The sequence below is a fragment of the Abramis brama genome (assembly GCF_963993115.1).
Source record: "Abramis brama genome assembly, chromosome: 13".
In the NCBI taxonomy this organism is placed as follows: Eukaryota; Metazoa; Chordata; class Actinopteri; order Cypriniformes; family Leuciscidae; genus Abramis; species Abramis brama.
In genome coordinates, this window is record NC_139975.1 from 25,059,781 (window position 1) to 25,077,262 (window position 17,482).

Genomic DNA, 17,482 nt, shown 5'->3' on the forward strand with positions numbered 1-17,482 from the left:
AATGATGGGGGAAAAAACACAACATTAGCTGATCAAAAACTTCATAACTTCATTTGAGCTTGATTTTGGTCAAATGTTAATAATATGGCACGCAAGTATTATCATACATTACAAGCCAAAATATCAACTTTGACAACATTGTGTTTAATTATTTTAAAAAATACAGTGTTTTTTCAATTTCCTGAAAAGTATCAGTTTGGGTCATACGGTCCAAAAACGTTCCTTTGTCTATGTTACAATAAGTGTCATTTTGTGCTTACAAATGGGCGATTGAAACGTTTTTAATTGGTTCTTTTAAACAGCTTGTTCTAAAGAACCGATTCGCGCAAAAGAGTCAAACTGCGTCACTCCTGGTAACCAATCAACGATCAGCTCCCTCACGGTATCCAATCAGCGCCCGGTTCACTCTCTTGAATCCTCTGCAGCGGGTCGTGTGTTTTGGTAGTAAGTGGAGTGAGAAAATTCCCAAAAAGTTAAGAGAGTGCAGACTAACTGACCTTTATTTACTAAATGAAAAGATACTGCGTGTGTTAACTTTTTAGTTTTAATGTGGAGTTGACAGGTCTTGTTCGAAATGTTGCTGGCGGAAGTCAAAAAGCTGAAGGTGGCCGAGTTGCGGGCCATGTTATCGGAGCGAGGTCTCGACCCGAAGGGCCTGAAGGCCGAGTTGGTGGTGCGGCTCATTTCTGCCATTGAAGCCGGTGTTGAACCTATCAAAAGTGGAGATGAAGGGGGGAATGTTTGTGAAGCGACGAGTACAGAGCCTGCAGAACAGCCGCCGAAGCCTCACTCTCTGGAGCGCGAGCCGTGTGTTAGGACGCAGTCTCCAGTATGCACTAGTTCTACTAGCAAGAGCATGAATGCGTACGCTGATCAAAGTACACAGACTGACCCACACCAGCTCTGCTCATGCACTGCCCCAAGAGCCTTCGCAGAGCCGCTGTCCGTTAGGACACCAGAGGCCGTTACATCCAGAGACGACAGACAACAGAGGAATCCACAGTCTGTACATCCTGTCGCCTTGGCAACCGCTGCTACAGAAGAAGAGGATGCAGTGTCAGGATGCACATCATCAGTCTTGGCCATTTCACCACAGCCAGAAACACCACAGGAGCACGACCAGTGTAAGTCGCCTTAGAGCACAATTAAAGAAATGTTCTTTTAGCTGATCATATAATAAAATTATATTTTTGTGACTGTCAGGTGGAGCAGAGACAGTGGACTGCAGCCTAGAGGAAAACACGGAGCTGAGGAGAGGGAGAGATTATTATGAGTTCAAAGAGGACGTTCATTACAACAGGTATTGATATTGATAACAATAGCATTGACTGATACTCTGAGGTACTTCAAAGCGTGTCATGTTATGCATACACAAATATTCAGTATTTCCATGAATTAAATGTACATTTTCAAACATCTTTCATTAAAGGGATAGTTCACCCAAAAATTAAAAAAATCAGTCCTTAATTATGCACCCTCATGTCCTTCCAAACCCGTAAGAGTGTGTTCACACTTGTTTTTCAGTTCGTTTGGTCTGGACCCCCCAAAAAAAGCATTTAGTCCTGGTCCGCTTAGCATTCACATTGGCATTTTAACACCGAACCTAAAGGCATAGGGATTCGCTCACAACCTAATTGGTCGGTTTTTATGACGTATATTTTGAGACGGAACTTACCGAACATCCAAAACAATGCTGTGGGCTGGGATAAACGCGCTCGTTGTATGTGCATAGCCTACATATGATAGTGTTTTGACCAGCTGAGAACTCGTGAAGAGCTTATAAGATGTGTAAAGGAGTCGAACAGCGGCAGGAATCCCTCCGTCACACATAAACGAAGATCTTCTGTGAGGAGACGCGGTTCTGATGCCTGAACTGAACTGTGATGGGCAACATCTCATCACTATGACTAGAAAAAACAGGCATGCTTGAGTATTCTGTCCTTTTTAGGGTCGTATCTTGTGACGTTGTGTCCCATTATTGGTTTGTTTACATGTCTTTGGTCCGTTTACATGTCTTTGGTCCGTGTTGCGTTCATATATCATTCGAACTGCACTAGAGTTCGTTTCAGGTTTGGTGCGCACCAGGGTTTGGATGGAAGCATTCACACTTGAATGAACCGCAGTAACAGAGCAATCGCACCAGGGTTCGTTTTAATCGAACCAAACATGCCAAGTGTGAACACACCCTAAATATGCATTCATAGTGTTGATATTATGACATATCTTCAATTAAAAAATGGACTTTCAATTTCAAATACTGCTTTGTCTGTCATCAGTTGTTCAATTAGCAACTAAATTTTCAAAATAAAATAAAGTTTAAATATATATATATTTTTTTATCTTAATGGCACTTTAAAAAAATATATAAATAGTATTATAGTAATAGTAGTCATTTATACATTCTGTAAAAGTTTATCCAGTGGGCTTCTTAACCCAGTAAAGAGCCATCTTACCGCTCTTTATGTATTATTCATCAGACTTTACAAAACTGTCTGAGCATCTCTGACTTTTCCCCCCTGACTTGTTTGTCTTCAGAGCTAAGACTCCAGAACTGCTGCCGGAGCCTGAGGAAGAAGCTGAATTAGATTTTGAGGATGTTCGACTGGATTCCGGTAAATTCATCAAGATCCAGTCCATGCTCAGATATTGAATAAGTCATTTGATTCAAGATGAATGCTTAATAAAAATCTGTCCTCAAGAACAGTGTGTCTGTTTCACAGATAACTGTGACCTGCATTTTGAGGTGGATTCTGATGGAAGCAGTGGTCAGCCGCTCTTCTGGGAGAGATTCCCTCTTCTTTGGTCAGGGTGCAGGATGACCCATGGATTTTGTCATGGGAAGGTCGGATTCGAAGCCAAGGTGTGAACTTGTGAATCATGTAAATGTTACGTTGTCGTTTACCAACAAAAGTAATTAGTTAAATGGCACGGTCATTTTCATATTGGTGAATAATTCCTCTTTTGGGTCTCCAGTTTGTGAAGCGACTGTCAGCACCTGCAATAGACACGAGCGACGACCCTGATCCACATGTGCTCAGAGTGGGCTGGTCTGTGGACAACACAAGCCTTCAATTAGGTGAAAATAACATTATAAAATAAGTTGCATTACAGTCCTAAAAGGTTTTGACAATTATAAAGATTATGGAAATTTTGGTTGGGAAGTATACAAATGTGCAGTGCTAAGGATCCTGTTATAGATTAAAACTTAACACTATAAAAATGAATCATATTAAATAATTTTTTATCTGATTTTTCTTGTTCTCTCAGGAGAGGTGGAGCTGTCGTATGGTTTTGATGGGCGGGGGAGGATAGTAACTGGAGGAAAGGAAGAGGCATTTGGTGAGCCCTTCACAGAAGGAGATGTCATCGGTTGCTATGCAGTAAGTTTCAAAGTTATTTGTACAGAAGTAGGTTATAGTATAAGCTGTGTCCCAATTCAGAGGCTGCATCCTTAGAAGTCTATGAAGGTCGAAGCGAGCGTTGTTAAATGGGACGGTCTAGTCTACGGAGGATTGTTCTTGTCATCTGGAAACTGTGACTTCTGCTGATGACGAACGACAGTAACGTTTGTACTAGACCTTTTTGAAAGTTATATTAAACAGTCTGAAAACAATACAGGGTTCACAACCAGTCTAAATGTTCACCACATCTTAGTAAGATATCAGTCAACATTTGAATTGCTTTAAAGTTGTTGTTTTTTTTAACGTTTGTGTAATTAGATATTTGAATAAGTTGAAACACAATACTTGCATTTAAAATAATCCGGCATTTGAGTGCAATGAATCTTGGGATAGGCTAGGCTGTGAAGGATCCACTTGTTCACGGCCCAGGACGCATTTGTAGAACGCATTGGAAGGAGCCTTTGAAATTGGACAGCCTTTGTAATGCCGCTGTGACGAATGCAGCCTAGCTTAGCTTAGCTTATTCATGCTATGTTCTTTTGATCAACATCACATTGCTCTTGGGTTAATTCAGTTCAGGTTTATTATCGATTTGTATCTGTTCCTTATCCAGTTCATCAGTGAGACGGGAGAAGCGACACTTTCATTTCACAAAAATGGGCGTTCTCTTGGAGTGGCGTTTCACCTGACGTCTTCTGCTCTTAGAGGTCAAGCTCTCTATCCCCACATACTTTGCAAAAACTGTTCGGTTTCGGTGAATCTTGATCCAGATGCTCCCTGGCATCCTTTTCCTGCTGGTTTCTGCACACTAGTCATACTTCCTCCTGGTCAACGGACTCGCACGACTTTACCGACAACATCTAAAAGTGAATATGAGGTAGGAACGTTTGTAAAAGTGTGTTAAACCCTTCCAAAAATAAACTAAACAAACATCTGGATGAATATTGTTATTATGAGATCAAATTCTGTCTTGTGACCCTCTTTCTCCATCTGTCAGGTGCTGATGATGGTTGGTATGCCAGGTTCTGGTAAGACCCACTGGGCTCAGGCTCATATGCTCCAGAACCCAAGGAAACGTTACAATCTTCTGAGTACAAACTCCATTTTGAACTGCATGAGGGTAAGAAAATCTATCAAGATTGTGTGAAATGGAAATCATCTAGACAACACAGTGTTTTGTAGGACTGGACCCGAAAATTTGAATATTCAAATATTCGTTCGGTGGGTTGGTATTCGATTTGAAAAGTTGACATTCGAATATTCGTGGGGTTTTTTTGCACACCTGGCATCCCCCTCGAAGCAGTTCTCATTTGCGCTTGAATATGTTCAAAATCTGATGAAATGCAATACACTTTTTTACAATTATCTTATATAGCCTAGCCATTTTTATTAGGATGGACAGTTGAAGGAACCCAACCTCGTTATACTTAATAAATATATTTGCTTCTTCTTGGCCTACTAAAGTGTTCCTGCTACTGGAGTATTCTCTGGCTAGAGTGCAGAACAGCGAAGTCTGTATGGACAGAAGTGCATGCCTGAGCTTGTATTTTGGGTTAAGCTGCGTTGCTTTGACATTGTGGAAAATAGAATAATAGAAACAAAATGTATTAAGCTTTTTACCCGTTATTATCAATCTAAATTAATCTTGTTTTTAATTGAACTTAATTTCAGTTTTCTTTATTTAAATTTCATTTTTTTCTTTATTTAAATTTCGTTTTTCTTTATTTAAATTTATTTTTTTCTTTATTTAAATTTCGTTTTTCTTTATTTAAATTTCGTTTTTCTTTATTTAAATCTACCCTTTACTGTGTCAGTAATTTGTTAGCCAGAAAAATATTAGACTACCTTATTAAAAGTATTGCTTAAGTTAACAGACCTGTGTGTGTGTGTTACGTGCGAGTGTATTTACTTTGTGTTGTTCATGGGGAAGATGTGTTTAATATCACTAGTGCAGTGTCTGTTCTCGGAGCATATAAGCCCTGCCCGTGTGAGGCGCGCCGCTTCCCGCTCACGTTGTTCTGTAGTTTATTAAAAGTTTATTAATTATGAACGCGTCACGTCTCGCATGTCTATCTATATTGCACCAAATGCGACACTGCACTCCCTTGTGAAGTCGATTGGATGAACTGTTCTCGAAATAATCAAAATGCAAATGGACAGACAGACACATAGAGATTCCTGCCTTTATTAGAGAGAAGAATATGTTCAGCACCCTCTCTCCGAAGCTTTGAATATTCGATATTCATTACTACCGAGGAGTCGAAGCTCAAAAATGGTATTCGGACCGGCCCTAGTGTTTTGGTACATGTCAGAAATAAGACTTGCTCTCACCAAGACTGATGTTCTTCATGAAAATTGGTTCAATTTGTCTGTTCAGCTCATTCTGAGTGTGCTGAATGAAAATGCTAATGCACTCCTTGACACTTGGCTCTTATATAAAAGCAGAAATAGCCAAACATAAGAAAGATGAAAATCACTGTTGACTCCAATTTGATCAGTTTGATCCTTGCTGCAACAACTCCCTCCTATCAAGATTTTTGTAGTGGCGTTTGCATTTATCAAAAGGCTGTTTGTACTTAGACACCAAACACAGCAGCTGCTCTACTTTCATCTCCAGTTTGGGATTCTTCTTCTGTGTAACCATTTTCATCCAGCACAACAGTTTTGTTCGGACATACCACAAAGTTGTAGTTTTATGTAATCGTAGCGGCTCTGGGCATGTTACCAAAAGTGCAAATCTTATTGGTTTGGACTTGGTTTATCACAGTGTGATGGAAAAGAGATTAGAACACCTCTCCATAAATAAATAAAAAACACCATTGACATGATATGTAGGCCTACTGTATGTAGGTTGCAAAATAAAATGTTTATAGCACAGAATTTTCATGAAGAATATTGATGGCATAAATGGGCCTTTATCATAAAAATGAGTTCCAGACTAGTACCACTAGTTATTTTTGTACATTTACTATTATTACAGTATATATATTATTATAGTTATTAAAACATTAGTGTTGTGTTGTTTAAAAATGAATATAAATTTGTTTTCCTTGCATTATTCAAGGTCTGAAAACATGGCATCTTTTTTTGTTATTTTGACCAGTTGTCATTTTCTGCAAATAAATGCTCGACATGACAATATTTTTATTTGAAATTTGGAAGAAATATTGTCAGTAGTTTTATGAATAAATCAAAAATGTTCATTTTACATACACGTTAGAATCGTCGGCCATCAGGGCCAGGCAACGTCTGCTTTCGCGTAGGGCTGGGACGGTTACCGCATTACCGCAATACCGCGGTCACATGATGCCTGAGCTCGTCACCGTCATCACCGCAAAAAAAAAAAAAAAAGCATTGGCCTGCACATGTGTGCACGTTGTGTCTAATTACATTGATTCTAATGACATGGATTGTGTCTAATGACATTGTGTCTTACATAAGTTTTGTTTAGAAAACCTTGAATCCATCAAAAGATGGAGCACATCCGACTTTTCGCGAGTTGGGGAGCGCAATGTTCCATGACACATAATAACATTCCATTCGTATTGACTATTAGGCCTATATGCGAGAGTACCTACAGACATCCCAAGTCTCCCAGAAGTTCCGGGAGTCTCCCGCATATTAATAGCGGCTCCATGATGCCCGCAAATTAGTTAAAATCTCCCGGAATCTAGAGCGAGCGAGCAAGAGTGCGCATGCGAGACAGAGACTGTGTTCCAAACCGTGTAGCGCGCGCACGGCAGAGAGGGAGAGGGAGCGAGAGAGAGCATCCTGATTGGCCCGTTTCGGTAAGTCAACCAATCAGTTATCAGTGTGGGTGGGCTTTTATCTCTTCTTCTCTGACTGCGCGCGCGCCTCCTAAGTGGACGAGGCATTTTATGCTTGACACGCTCGCCGTATACTATTCTTTGAAACGACAGGGGGCGACTCGTCCTCTAAACCATCAGGAATCAGCAGTGAGAAGAAGTAATAAGGTACACTCGTGAATGTTTATTTTAGAACAACACTTTAGTACACCAAACTACAAAAGAATCGTGTAAGCAGTAAACCTTGAGATTATTAGGCTACCTGTGACATTAGAAACGTAACCTACTACTACGTAACCTAGTTACTAGAACTACGTCAAAACGTAATTTAAAATTACCCAGTTAACATGCATATTGCCTGTAGTGCACGTTGTTTTAAAGCCATCTAGTGGTGGCGCCAGGGCTTGGGCCCGTCATCGCTGCTTGCAGCTATATATCTAAAGTGTTACCTTTTTATCTAATATTTATGTAATTTTATTTCAGCTTTATTTCAGTTAAACAATTTTTAATAGTTTTAGTTAACAATAACAACACAGACTAGTACGAAGTTCCCATAGTCCTGGAAATGAATAAAATCGTAATTCTTAACATAGCATTTCCTCTAGTGTTCATGAGTACTGTTATATTTCCATCCACATTCTCCGTTCCTATAGGAGCCTCCTGGAGCCAATCACAGAGACCTGATGTTGCAACAGGCCACTCAGTGTGTCAGTCAGCTGATCAAAATAGCTGCAAACAAGCGGAGGAACTACATCCTTGATCAGGTAATCAGGAATATGTGTGTGGTACAGTGGGCCAAAGCTTCATCTGCTTTGTCCTTTCATTCATGTGTTCTCTCTTTTTCACTTTCATCTCCTAGGCCAACATTTATCCATCTGCCCAGCGACACAAGATGCTCTGTTTCCGTGGTTACCAGCGAAGAGCGGTGGTGGTTTTTCCACCTGACGAGGTGTGGAGGAGACGTCTCATACAGCGCCAACAGGACGAGGGCATGGCAGTTCAGGAAGTGTCTCTTCACAAAGCCAAAGGTCAGACTTTAACCTGGGTTACTTGATGACAGGTATCAAGACACATTTCCGTGTTACAGCTTGGTCTTGGACTTGCTGCACACTTGTGAAAGATTTGTTTTCATCTCTTCCAGTGAGCTTCATACTGCCAGAGCAGGGAGAGCATCTGGATGAGGTGACGTTTGTGGAGCTCGGCTCTGACGAGGCCCTGAAGCTCTTAACACATTATAAAGAGGAAGCACGCCGCCTCTTACCCACTCCTCCCAAACGCAGGAAACACAGACAAGGAAGTCAAAAACGCCTCATTCATCATTGTGGTAAGAAGAGATGATTTCACTTCTGCTGTTGCGTTGTTGAGAGGAGTGTGTTCTTCATTGCGATAATGGAAATATTTTAATTAAAACACTGTTACGAAGATTAATGTTGACAAGTAAAATGGCAGGAAAATATGTCCATCAAAATATGAAAATAAAATATGACTAGAAATATAACACTGCTAGATTATCAATAATGCATTAATGTTCACGAAAAAGAAGCATCTAAAAGGAATAGCTGCATGAGGTGAAGCTGAAGAGTGAATGAACACCAGTTAATTGATGCCCGTTCTATATGACACATAGGAGATTATTCAGATATCCTAAATATCCACAACATAAACGTAACATTACAACTTGTATCAGCACAAAAGGCAAAAAAAACTTTTGTAATTTTTAAATACATAGTTTCACTTTATTTCACCAGTCTGGACAAAGTGCTGTCCTACGCTAACCAATCACACCTCGGGTACTGCCCAAAATAGGACAGTAACCAATCAGAAAAATAAAAATAATAATTAAAGTCACGGCGATCATCGGTTTCATGATCGATCATCACTGTCACGTCAGAGTACCTGAGTACTCGTGCACATCCTTAGATGTCATGTATAGGTTTGAAAATGTTTCACCAGAGCCGATCAGCCCTTTACGACTACGCAAGTTGCGTAGGACCCCGCAAATTACTCAAGGCCCTGCCTCCCCCTCGTGTCAAAGCGTGTCAATCAAAGTTTACAACATCGATGAGAAAATAAGGCGTAACTATACTTCTGGTCACGAAAAGAGAGAAAAAAAAACCACCATGAGAGTGAATTGCGCAAACAGCAATCAGGAAGACTTGTTTTCTCTCCTCTCCAAGTTTGATGTCAGCAAAGAACAGTAAAGTTAAGTTGATGTACATCTCTCTCTAGTCAGTCTGTCTGTCTGTCTAACCCAGCTGGGCAGTGCATCTTTTGGTCTGTCTGTGTCTTGCTTGCTAATGCTGTCCACTTCCAGGGCTGTGTTCTGTGACTTTGTGCCTGACAAAAAAAAAGTGAGAGTGAAATACAACTATTTGATAAATGACAAAGGGCAACTGTGTTTGTTTATAAACTGCAGCTCGGAAAAGATAACCACGTCGCACGTTAACATGCGTTCATAGGCGCGTGCACGAAACAAAACGCGCACTTTCCAGCAAAACATCTGTGGGGACCAGTACAATATGGGCGCGATGGCACTCTTCATTGTAGGCGCACATACTTTGCTTGTTTAAAACAAGACAATGATTATCTAGTCTCCAAGTCAGTTTAGTTACAACTCTGCAATAAAGCAAGATGGAAAGCAATGTGTTGACATTGACTATTGATTTATAGGCTATATTGCATTTTAAATGTTGATTGGCTGGATATAGGCTACTGGTCAATATGGATGCACATCCCTCAGTAAATATTAACCATCAAGTATTGCTTTTATCATTTAAGTGACATGCTATGGCAAGCCATTTGAGCTTTTATTCATTCACAGGATGCATTTTTGATCTCAATAATTAAATTTGTACTATTAAAAATGTACTTTTTCTAGTAACAATGTCTATTTCTGATATCAGGAATTACATTTTCTTTAGTACTAGTTAAAGGAGTGGGAGCACTGGGGTCGGCAAGTAACTTTTTTAGCCAGTAGATGGCGGGCCAGCTACACAGAGTTAGGCCTATGGATACAAATTAAATACTCTTATAGGCCTATAATCGCGGAATATGATGGGTCCGTCACCGTCCGTGGATCATTCGTTCAATCGGGTTTTTTTTTTTTTTCAAATTAAAACCAAAAATAAAAAGATGAACAATTTATTTTCTGAACTAAAATGAAAAAACGAATAACGACAGGTTTTCTAATTTTCTGATTGTGCTCAGATCAAAAATAGAAAAAATGAATTACTGGATTAGACAAATTTTAATTTTAATTTTGAATTTAACAACTTTAGTTATATATCAAAGAAATCATTTTAAACAGATCAAGTACTATTGTGGTAACAGATCACAGCCATTTTAATAAAGGTATGAAAATAGCAATCATGCCTCATTCGCTTACAGTCCGACATTTGAACTTTATTCCTTTATTTTATTATTATTTATTCGGGACACACACATGCACACCTAAGGTTTAAGGAGGTCTGTGCGGGACAGACGTCCCGCTCCCGCTCCCGCTCGTCCTGCTCCCACAAGGTTCTATTCAGCAACCGCTTAAAATACACTGAGTTCACCCGCTTTATTTCCGGAAAATTTAATCTCGTTTCCAGAATCTCACATTCAAATGTCTCTAACGGAAAGAAGGAGATTAAGTAGCCTATAATAATTATAAATGCTATACAAAAATTGTGTTCGTGTCAATATAAATATTAGGCTATTTTAACATTGTACTGTCAGCAGAGAAAAAAAACTGCCACAGAAAAAAAAACATGAAATATAAATAACATAAATTAAATAGGACAAAGCCTATCACTCAAATTTCTAAGCAACATAAACGAAAATCATATTGCCCTACTGACAAATGAAGTAGACTATTTTCTGCCAAACAATTTCAAACATCCTTGCAAAAAAAGAATGTTGTTGACTGACAATGGTTTCAGTACCAAACAGCTCCTCGGAGCTAGGTGTACAGGTGGTCAGAATTAAGTGCGGATACGCTGTCAAAAGAAATCGGGAGTGGGCTATTGTCAGTCAGACCGCCCGCTCCGTCCAAAGTACACCAGAGTTCCGACCGCAACCGTCTTTTGACGCGCGAATGGACACAAAGTGGTCAAGCGTATAACTAGACGCGGCAGGCGAGAATTTGACGCGCTATTCGCGTCCGGTGTGAACGCACAGTTATACTTTAAAATGTAATCCCGCGCCGCATGATTCCCATATGGGCGTTTCACCGCCGCGCGACTACGACTTTTCTCAAGTAGTGGAAGAGTTTTGTGCAGCATTTAGGACTTCCAAAATAATCCGGCGGGCCAGAAAATATTGCTGGCGGCCAGTTTTGGCCCGCGGGCCGCCAGTTGGTAGGACGGCCCCTTAACAGAATTTTGCTTAGGTCAGGTATCCACACAGTATAATTGTTTCTGTATTACAATCATTCAAATTATCACAGAAGTACTGGGATAAAAGTTTATATTTCAAATATAAACGATGATGTCTACGGTAGCTCAAATTAAAATCAATCACCTTTTGGCTTTAAATAAAAATTGCATCAATTACAACGTTACACCAGTAGGTGGCGACAAGTGACTTTTAAAAAATGTATTTGTCATTCAATCGTTCATTCAAGTGATTTGCTCAAAAACGCGATTCATCCAGTAATGAAACAAGTGAAGTCTATATGAGTCATTAAATTATTCATTCAAACCTTTTTTTTTTTTCTTTTTTTTTTTCTTTTATTCAAGTTAATGATTTTTTAAATAAAAAAAATAGACTGCAGCTATTAACATTTTGTTAGAACCTCTAAAAAATTTAAAATTGTGTTATTTTGTTTAGTTCAGAATCATGGGAGACTCGTGATCTCTTTTTTAAAGGATTGCGCCGCTCTAAACGTGTGCGATTTTCATTTTTCTAAGGCTGGAGGGGAGGTCCATTTGGCTGTCACAATCAACACTCCCACTGTGCATCTCAGAAAGCACATGTAAGTTTGTCAGTGTGATGATGTTGCACTGTCAGATATTCAAAACAACATCTGCAGGACGTTTACATGATGACTGATGTGGATTATTCTCTTAGAGTCGCCGTCCATCTGCCTTCGGATGTAGCAGTGACCCTCAGAGATACAGGAAGTATTACAGGCCGTACACTGGGCAGGTGAGAAAACAACCATGTTTGACATTCAAAATAACATTCAAAATGTGCATATACTTAATACATCTTTGTTTTTCTTGCAGTGGAGCTTTCCTGAGCAAAACCAGAGTTATGGTAGCATTTATTATGGATGTTCAAGTTAGTTGAAGGGTTTCTGATAAACCCAAACCTTTTGTGTAGCGGGAAAAACACTCCAAAACACTTCAAATCAGCATGTTTTTTGATTAGCAGTGCTTCACCTTTACAACAGTAATTGGCTCTGTCTGTCTGTAATTTCATTAAGAAAGGTCATTGCTTAATGAGGAGCTGGCTTGAGTACAGGAATGCAGTTTGTTTTTAAAGGGTGGCTAATCAAAAAATGAAAGATCCTGTCTTCATTCATGTCTTTAGAAACCTGTGTGACTTCTGTGGAATGTGATGGTAAAGTCAAAGCATGTAGTCTACAAGGGATTTTAATCTACAAAATGTATTTTTAGGGCTGTTTTAATCAATTTTCTAATGACTGAGAAATCATGAGATGAATCATGTTTAATTTTTTCATTGATAGTAACAGTAACAGTGTACTGTAAAAAGAAAAGACAATTATTTCTTGACATCCATCTTTACTTATTTGCACTGAACATCCATTCAAAAACATTTTGTAAATGCGTGTAAATGTCTACAGAGGTTCTCCTTCTCATTGTCACATTTAGCTCATTGTGGCTCGTGAGGGAATGTTCTCTGTAAAACTGTTTAGGAAATATATTTATTGTGAAAACTGTTCTCAACAGGTTCATACATCTAACATTTATAGTGGGACGAGTACAAAATGAATGTTCCAGAATTTTAATCATTTGTTTTGCCTTGGCAGTGTTTTAATAATTACATGCGTGCAATTTCTGTCGTATTATAATATTTGTTCCCTTGAGCTTCTTTGAAAAGACTTTCACTGTGAATCCCAAACTGTTAAAGCAATATTGCACCGAATTAAAAGGTCTTAGTCATTTGTTCTTAAACTTTAATTTAATATGAAAAGTTGCTTATTCATTACAAAGAATAAATGTCATAGGTATCTCTGCAAAATATACTTTATATGTGTTCAGTACAAGAACGTTTATGTATAAATATCATGAAAATGGCTATACAACTTTATCATCCACCAGTAAACAAAATGTATTTGTATGGTATGTTTTTGCAATTTTTCAAACAAATCTCTTATACAATACACTACTGTATGCAACACAACTCAATGTTATCCCTGATATATCATTAAAGTTTAGGTGATCTGATGAAATCAGTAATCCGGCATCACCCTCTGATACAGGAGCACTGCACCTTTAGCTGAAGGACACATCTCTGACCACAGGGGGGAGCGATCGTTTAATTGGAGCATTTTCTGTAGAATAGGGAAAATGACATAGAAATGTAAAATTTCATCTTTATACACAGAATGTCTTTTGCGATGCCAATATTCGGGGTTAATGCCTGTCTTGTAGACATCTTGCGCATGTAAAGAGATGTGAATATGGAATAAACAGGACAAAAGGGTGTAGTTAAAGCTGTCTGCATCTGAAATCGCATACTTCCCTATGGAAGCTTGTTTCCGCCACTGAATAATAAATAAATAAATAATAATAATTGCGACTTTTTATCTCACAATTCTGACTTTTTTTCTCAGAATTGCGAGATATGAAGTCAGAATTGCATGATATAAAGTCGCAATTGCGTGTTATAAAGTCAAAATTGGGAGATATAAACTATTCTGGAGTAAAAAAAAAAAGTCAGTCTTTTTTTTCCCTTAGAATTTGACTTTATATCTCACAATTCTGAGAAAAGATGTCAATTGCGAGATATAAACTCGCAATTATGTGTTATAAAGTCAGAATTGCGTGATATAAAGTCGCAATTGCAAGAAAAAAAGTCGCAATTATCTTTTAAAATGTTTTATTCTGTGGCGGAAACGAGCTTCCATACTTCCCTACTATATAGTAGGCGAAAAAAACAGTATGTGACAGAAGTAGTATGTACTCATAAAAGAGTAGGCAAAAAGTACTCGGATGACCTACTACTTCCGCCATATTCCGTGAGCATATGATGGGACAATTTACTATCCCATGAGGCCACGGGAGTGGGCATATATGAATGAATACTACATTCATACTATTTAGAACATACTTTTTTTTTAGCAGTCATGAAGTAATTATTTATTCAAAATAAGTACCTACTCAAGAGAGTATGCGATTTCAGACGCAGCCAACATCTTGTCTGCATTTATTTAAATGCTTACCGCTCGACTAAGGAACAGTATGTCAGTGGACTCGTGGGCTTCAGGACCTCCACGTCTATAGAAATCTCTCACTTCCTCAGTCGTCAAAGTGCACCTTCACAGAGTAAAAAAAAACAGCAGTGTAGTTCTGTAAGAACAGCTCATCATGAACAGATTAAGATGATTTAGGATGGGGTTTACCGAACGTAAAACTCTGCACTGGGTCGGCCTGCGCTGGTGTGGTTCAGCGCGATTCCCATGAACAACGGTTTGCTTAGAGAACCGACAGGAACGTTCACCTGCATTGAGCAAGAACAACAACAGCACAGAAAGATGATGAGATCAGTATAGTGGCATCAACGGCCACGATTTCCCAACATGTGGTTAAAGAAGTGTGTATCCGATGTGAAGTCCGCAGATACACACCTCATCACTGATCTCTGCACACACAGAGGAGAAGATCTCAGAAACAACGGCTCTCTCCTTACCCTGCAGAAGCTCGACACATATGGCCTCCTCGCTGACCTCCGGACACACCATCTGCACGCACACCAACAGATTTCAGATATTCTTCATCATTTACATTTGTGCATTTGGCAGACGCTTTTATCCAAAGCGCATTACATTCTTATCAGTATCTTATGTTCAATTTTATGTTCATAATGTATATACACCAGAGTGGCCAAAAGCGATGTCTGAAGGGCATATTTGTTTTTAATGACCCTACAAGTTAAATTAAACAATCAAAATATGAGGATTATTTAAATATATATATATATATATTTTAAATATAAGGGAAGAACACCACACTAATTTTGGTTAAGGTATTTATATAATAAAAATCTACACTACAACATAATCGGCTATTAATATTTCATTGGTTCTCTCTAGTTTTCATATGAGTTTTATCATTTCTTTTGTATGACAGCCTGGCCAAAAAATTATGTCCACACAATTTGCCATGTTTCATTGTGTTATCACAAATATAACACTGGACTCCTTGCACAACTATGTAATATTCTTACAAAATATATATTTTTTAACAATTATTATTTAATTTAAACCATTATTTAATATAAGAAGTCTCATATGTTGAACAAAATTGCATTTGAAGAGTTCAGAATATACTTATTGTGATGAACTCTTATTGATCATTTTTATCAAGCTTGTATATTTAAGTTCAGTAATTTCACTTAAATGACAATTAATAGGTCATTTTCATTGCCATTTAAGTGAAATTACTGAACTTAAATATACAAGCTGGATAAAAATTCAGAAATCTAATATGTTTTTTAAAAAACTAATAACTGTTTTTTTAATCAGGATTCTTTGATAAATAGAAAGTTCAAAAGAATAACATTTATTTAAAATAGACATTTTTGTCAAATGAAACGCCTTTAATGCAGGGATGGGGAACGTCGGTCCTGGAGGGCCACTGTCCTGCAGATTTTAGCAACTACCCTAATCAAACACACCTGAACAAACTAATCAATGTCTTCAGGATCACCAGTGCTGCGCCCCAATTCGCTTACTTATACTACGCCCTAAAAGTATGTACTTTTTTTTTTTTTTTTAAGAAAAAGTACATACTTTTGAGTGTGTGGCAGAAGCCCTGATGTATGAAACCCTGATGATGTATGAAACCCTGACCTTTGGTTCGGGGTGACCTCCAGGTATGTCTAACAGTCCTGCAGCCTCTGCCACTTTCTGGCTCCTCCTCAGAAGGACCACGTCTCCATCAGCGGTTGCCATGACAGCGCCCACGCCCAGCGGCTGCGCGAGGAACGCCTGCGGATCTGCGCGTTCATTCCGTCCGTGACTCTGCAGGTTCGCCGCCTCGCGCGACCAGTTAGTCCCGAGATAGTCTCTATAACAGGTCAGGCCTAGCTGTAAGTTTAGGACACATGATAGCTCATGTTTTGGTAATGTGTCCGAGGATGTATCGCCACTTTCTAATTGGTCTCCTTTGTTTTGGACAGCCTGTTCTCCCATTGGTTCGTTTTCCATGACGGTGAGCATCGCTGAATGCAATCTGAATTTAGCCCCGTTGAAGAGCCACGGTTCCTGGGTCACTCTGTCACTCCACACGGCTTCAATGTGCTGCTCGATCTCAGGAAAACTCTGCCGATTGAATCTAATGTGGGAGTGCAGCACATACAAATACGCTTTTGCCTCAAATGTATAAAGTGTGTGTTTTTAACTCTCTCCTTGGTCTTTAAAAATGGCGGACATTTAATCGCTTCATTTATTGATAATGTAAAGATACAAAATAGTTTTTTTCTTTTCTTTTAAAATGTAATATGACAACCTTAAGTGTAACACACATTTTAAAAAAATTTAACTTTGCTTCCTCATTTCAGAACACCACTGCACGCCACGTCAAATATATATATATATATATATATATATATATGAAATGGAAAGATACTGTACCTGTCTGAAATTTCTATGTGTGTTTGATGTTCTCCGAGAGCCTGTAATGGATCACAGTGCAGCATGAGGGACACCTCTGGATCCATGACAAAACCTTTCAGACTGCTCCTAAGTGGACTTTCAGCATGGGTGTCTTCTTACTGAGGTGCCTACCTAGGCATGCTTTTTTTGAACAGTGTGCATCCAGATAGGCTGTATGTTTTGAGACAGTTTGAGTTCGTGAATCAACTGATAGATGCCTCGTGTCGAAGTCTGTCTGTTCCCCTGTTTCATGTACTGTCTCAACTATAAAAACAGTTGGGTTAGCCTTACAAACGTTTAAAAACAGCAAACAAATGTGACAGAAATATGCAATTTAATGCCTAAGAAACGATAAACTTACTTCCTTACCTACAAAACTTGCTTCCTTATCTAAGAGGCAATAGGACTCTTAACTGAACTTCCGGAAGCGCTGTATTTCAAAATAAAAG

General features: G+C 38.8%; 2 protein-coding genes across 3 annotated transcripts; one reads left to right on the forward strand and one right to left on the reverse strand.

Moving 5' to 3' along the window:
- Positions 1-379: 379 nt before the first annotated feature.
- Positions 380-12,811, forward strand: LOC311094541 (heterogeneous nuclear ribonucleoprotein U-like protein 1). Its single transcript, XM_084132571.1, has 14 exons — positions 380-1,124; positions 1,204-1,300; positions 2,536-2,612; positions 2,721-2,860; positions 2,974-3,076; positions 3,268-3,380; positions 4,015-4,278; positions 4,399-4,521; positions 7,861-7,971; positions 8,067-8,235; positions 8,349-8,531; positions 12,100-12,164; positions 12,260-12,337; positions 12,418-12,811. The coding sequence occupies exons 1-14, from the start codon at positions 575-577 to the stop codon at positions 12,475-12,477; spliced, it is 2,133 nt and encodes a 710-aa protein (XP_083988697.1). The 5' UTR covers positions 380-574; the 3' UTR covers positions 12,478-12,811.
- Positions 12,812-13,569: 758 nt separating this feature from the next.
- nudt22 (nudix (nucleoside diphosphate linked moiety X)-type motif 22) lies at positions 13,570-17,468 on the reverse strand. Of its 2 annotated transcripts, none has more exons than XM_084132572.1 (7): positions 17,403-17,468; positions 17,013-17,297; positions 16,230-16,713; positions 15,006-15,119; positions 14,781-14,878; positions 14,601-14,694; positions 13,570-13,709 (listed from the first exon to the last, which is right to left on the reverse strand). In XM_084132572.1, the coding sequence occupies exons 2-7, from the start codon at positions 17,096-17,098 to the stop codon at positions 13,608-13,610; spliced, it is 978 nt and encodes a 325-aa protein (XP_083988698.1). In that variant the 5' UTR covers positions 17,099-17,297; positions 17,403-17,468; the 3' UTR covers positions 13,570-13,607. The 2 variants fall into 2 exon arrangements, with proteins under 2 accessions (XP_083988698.1, XP_083988699.1); XM_084132573.1 differs by having other exon boundaries at positions 17,395-17,462.
- Positions 17,469-17,482: the final 14 nt, after the last annotated feature.

Coding starts and splice junctions, on each gene's coding strand:
- nudt22 (XM_084132572.1), bottom strand. CDS start 17,098: ATGGATCCAGAGGTGTCCCTCATGCTGCACTGTGATCCATTACAGGCT. Junction 16,714..17,012: donor CACATAGAAATTTCAGACAG/GTACAGTATCTT, acceptor CTCCCACATTAG/ATTCAATCGGCAGAGTTTTC. Junction 14,695..14,780: donor AGTGCAGAGTTTTACGTTCG/GTAAACCCCATC, acceptor TACTCTGTGAAG/GTGCACTTTGACGACTGAGG.
- LOC311094541 (XM_084132571.1), top strand. CDS start 575: ATGTTGCTGGCGGAAGTCAAAAAGCTGAAGGTGGCCGAGTTGCGGGCC. Junction 3,077..3,267: donor CAACACAAGCCTTCAATTAG/GTGAAAATAACA, acceptor TTGTTCTCTCAG/GAGAGGTGGAGCTGTCGTAT. Junction 4,522..7,860: donor CCATTTTGAACTGCATGAGG/GTAAGAAAATCT, acceptor CCGTTCCTATAG/GAGCCTCCTGGAGCCAATCA.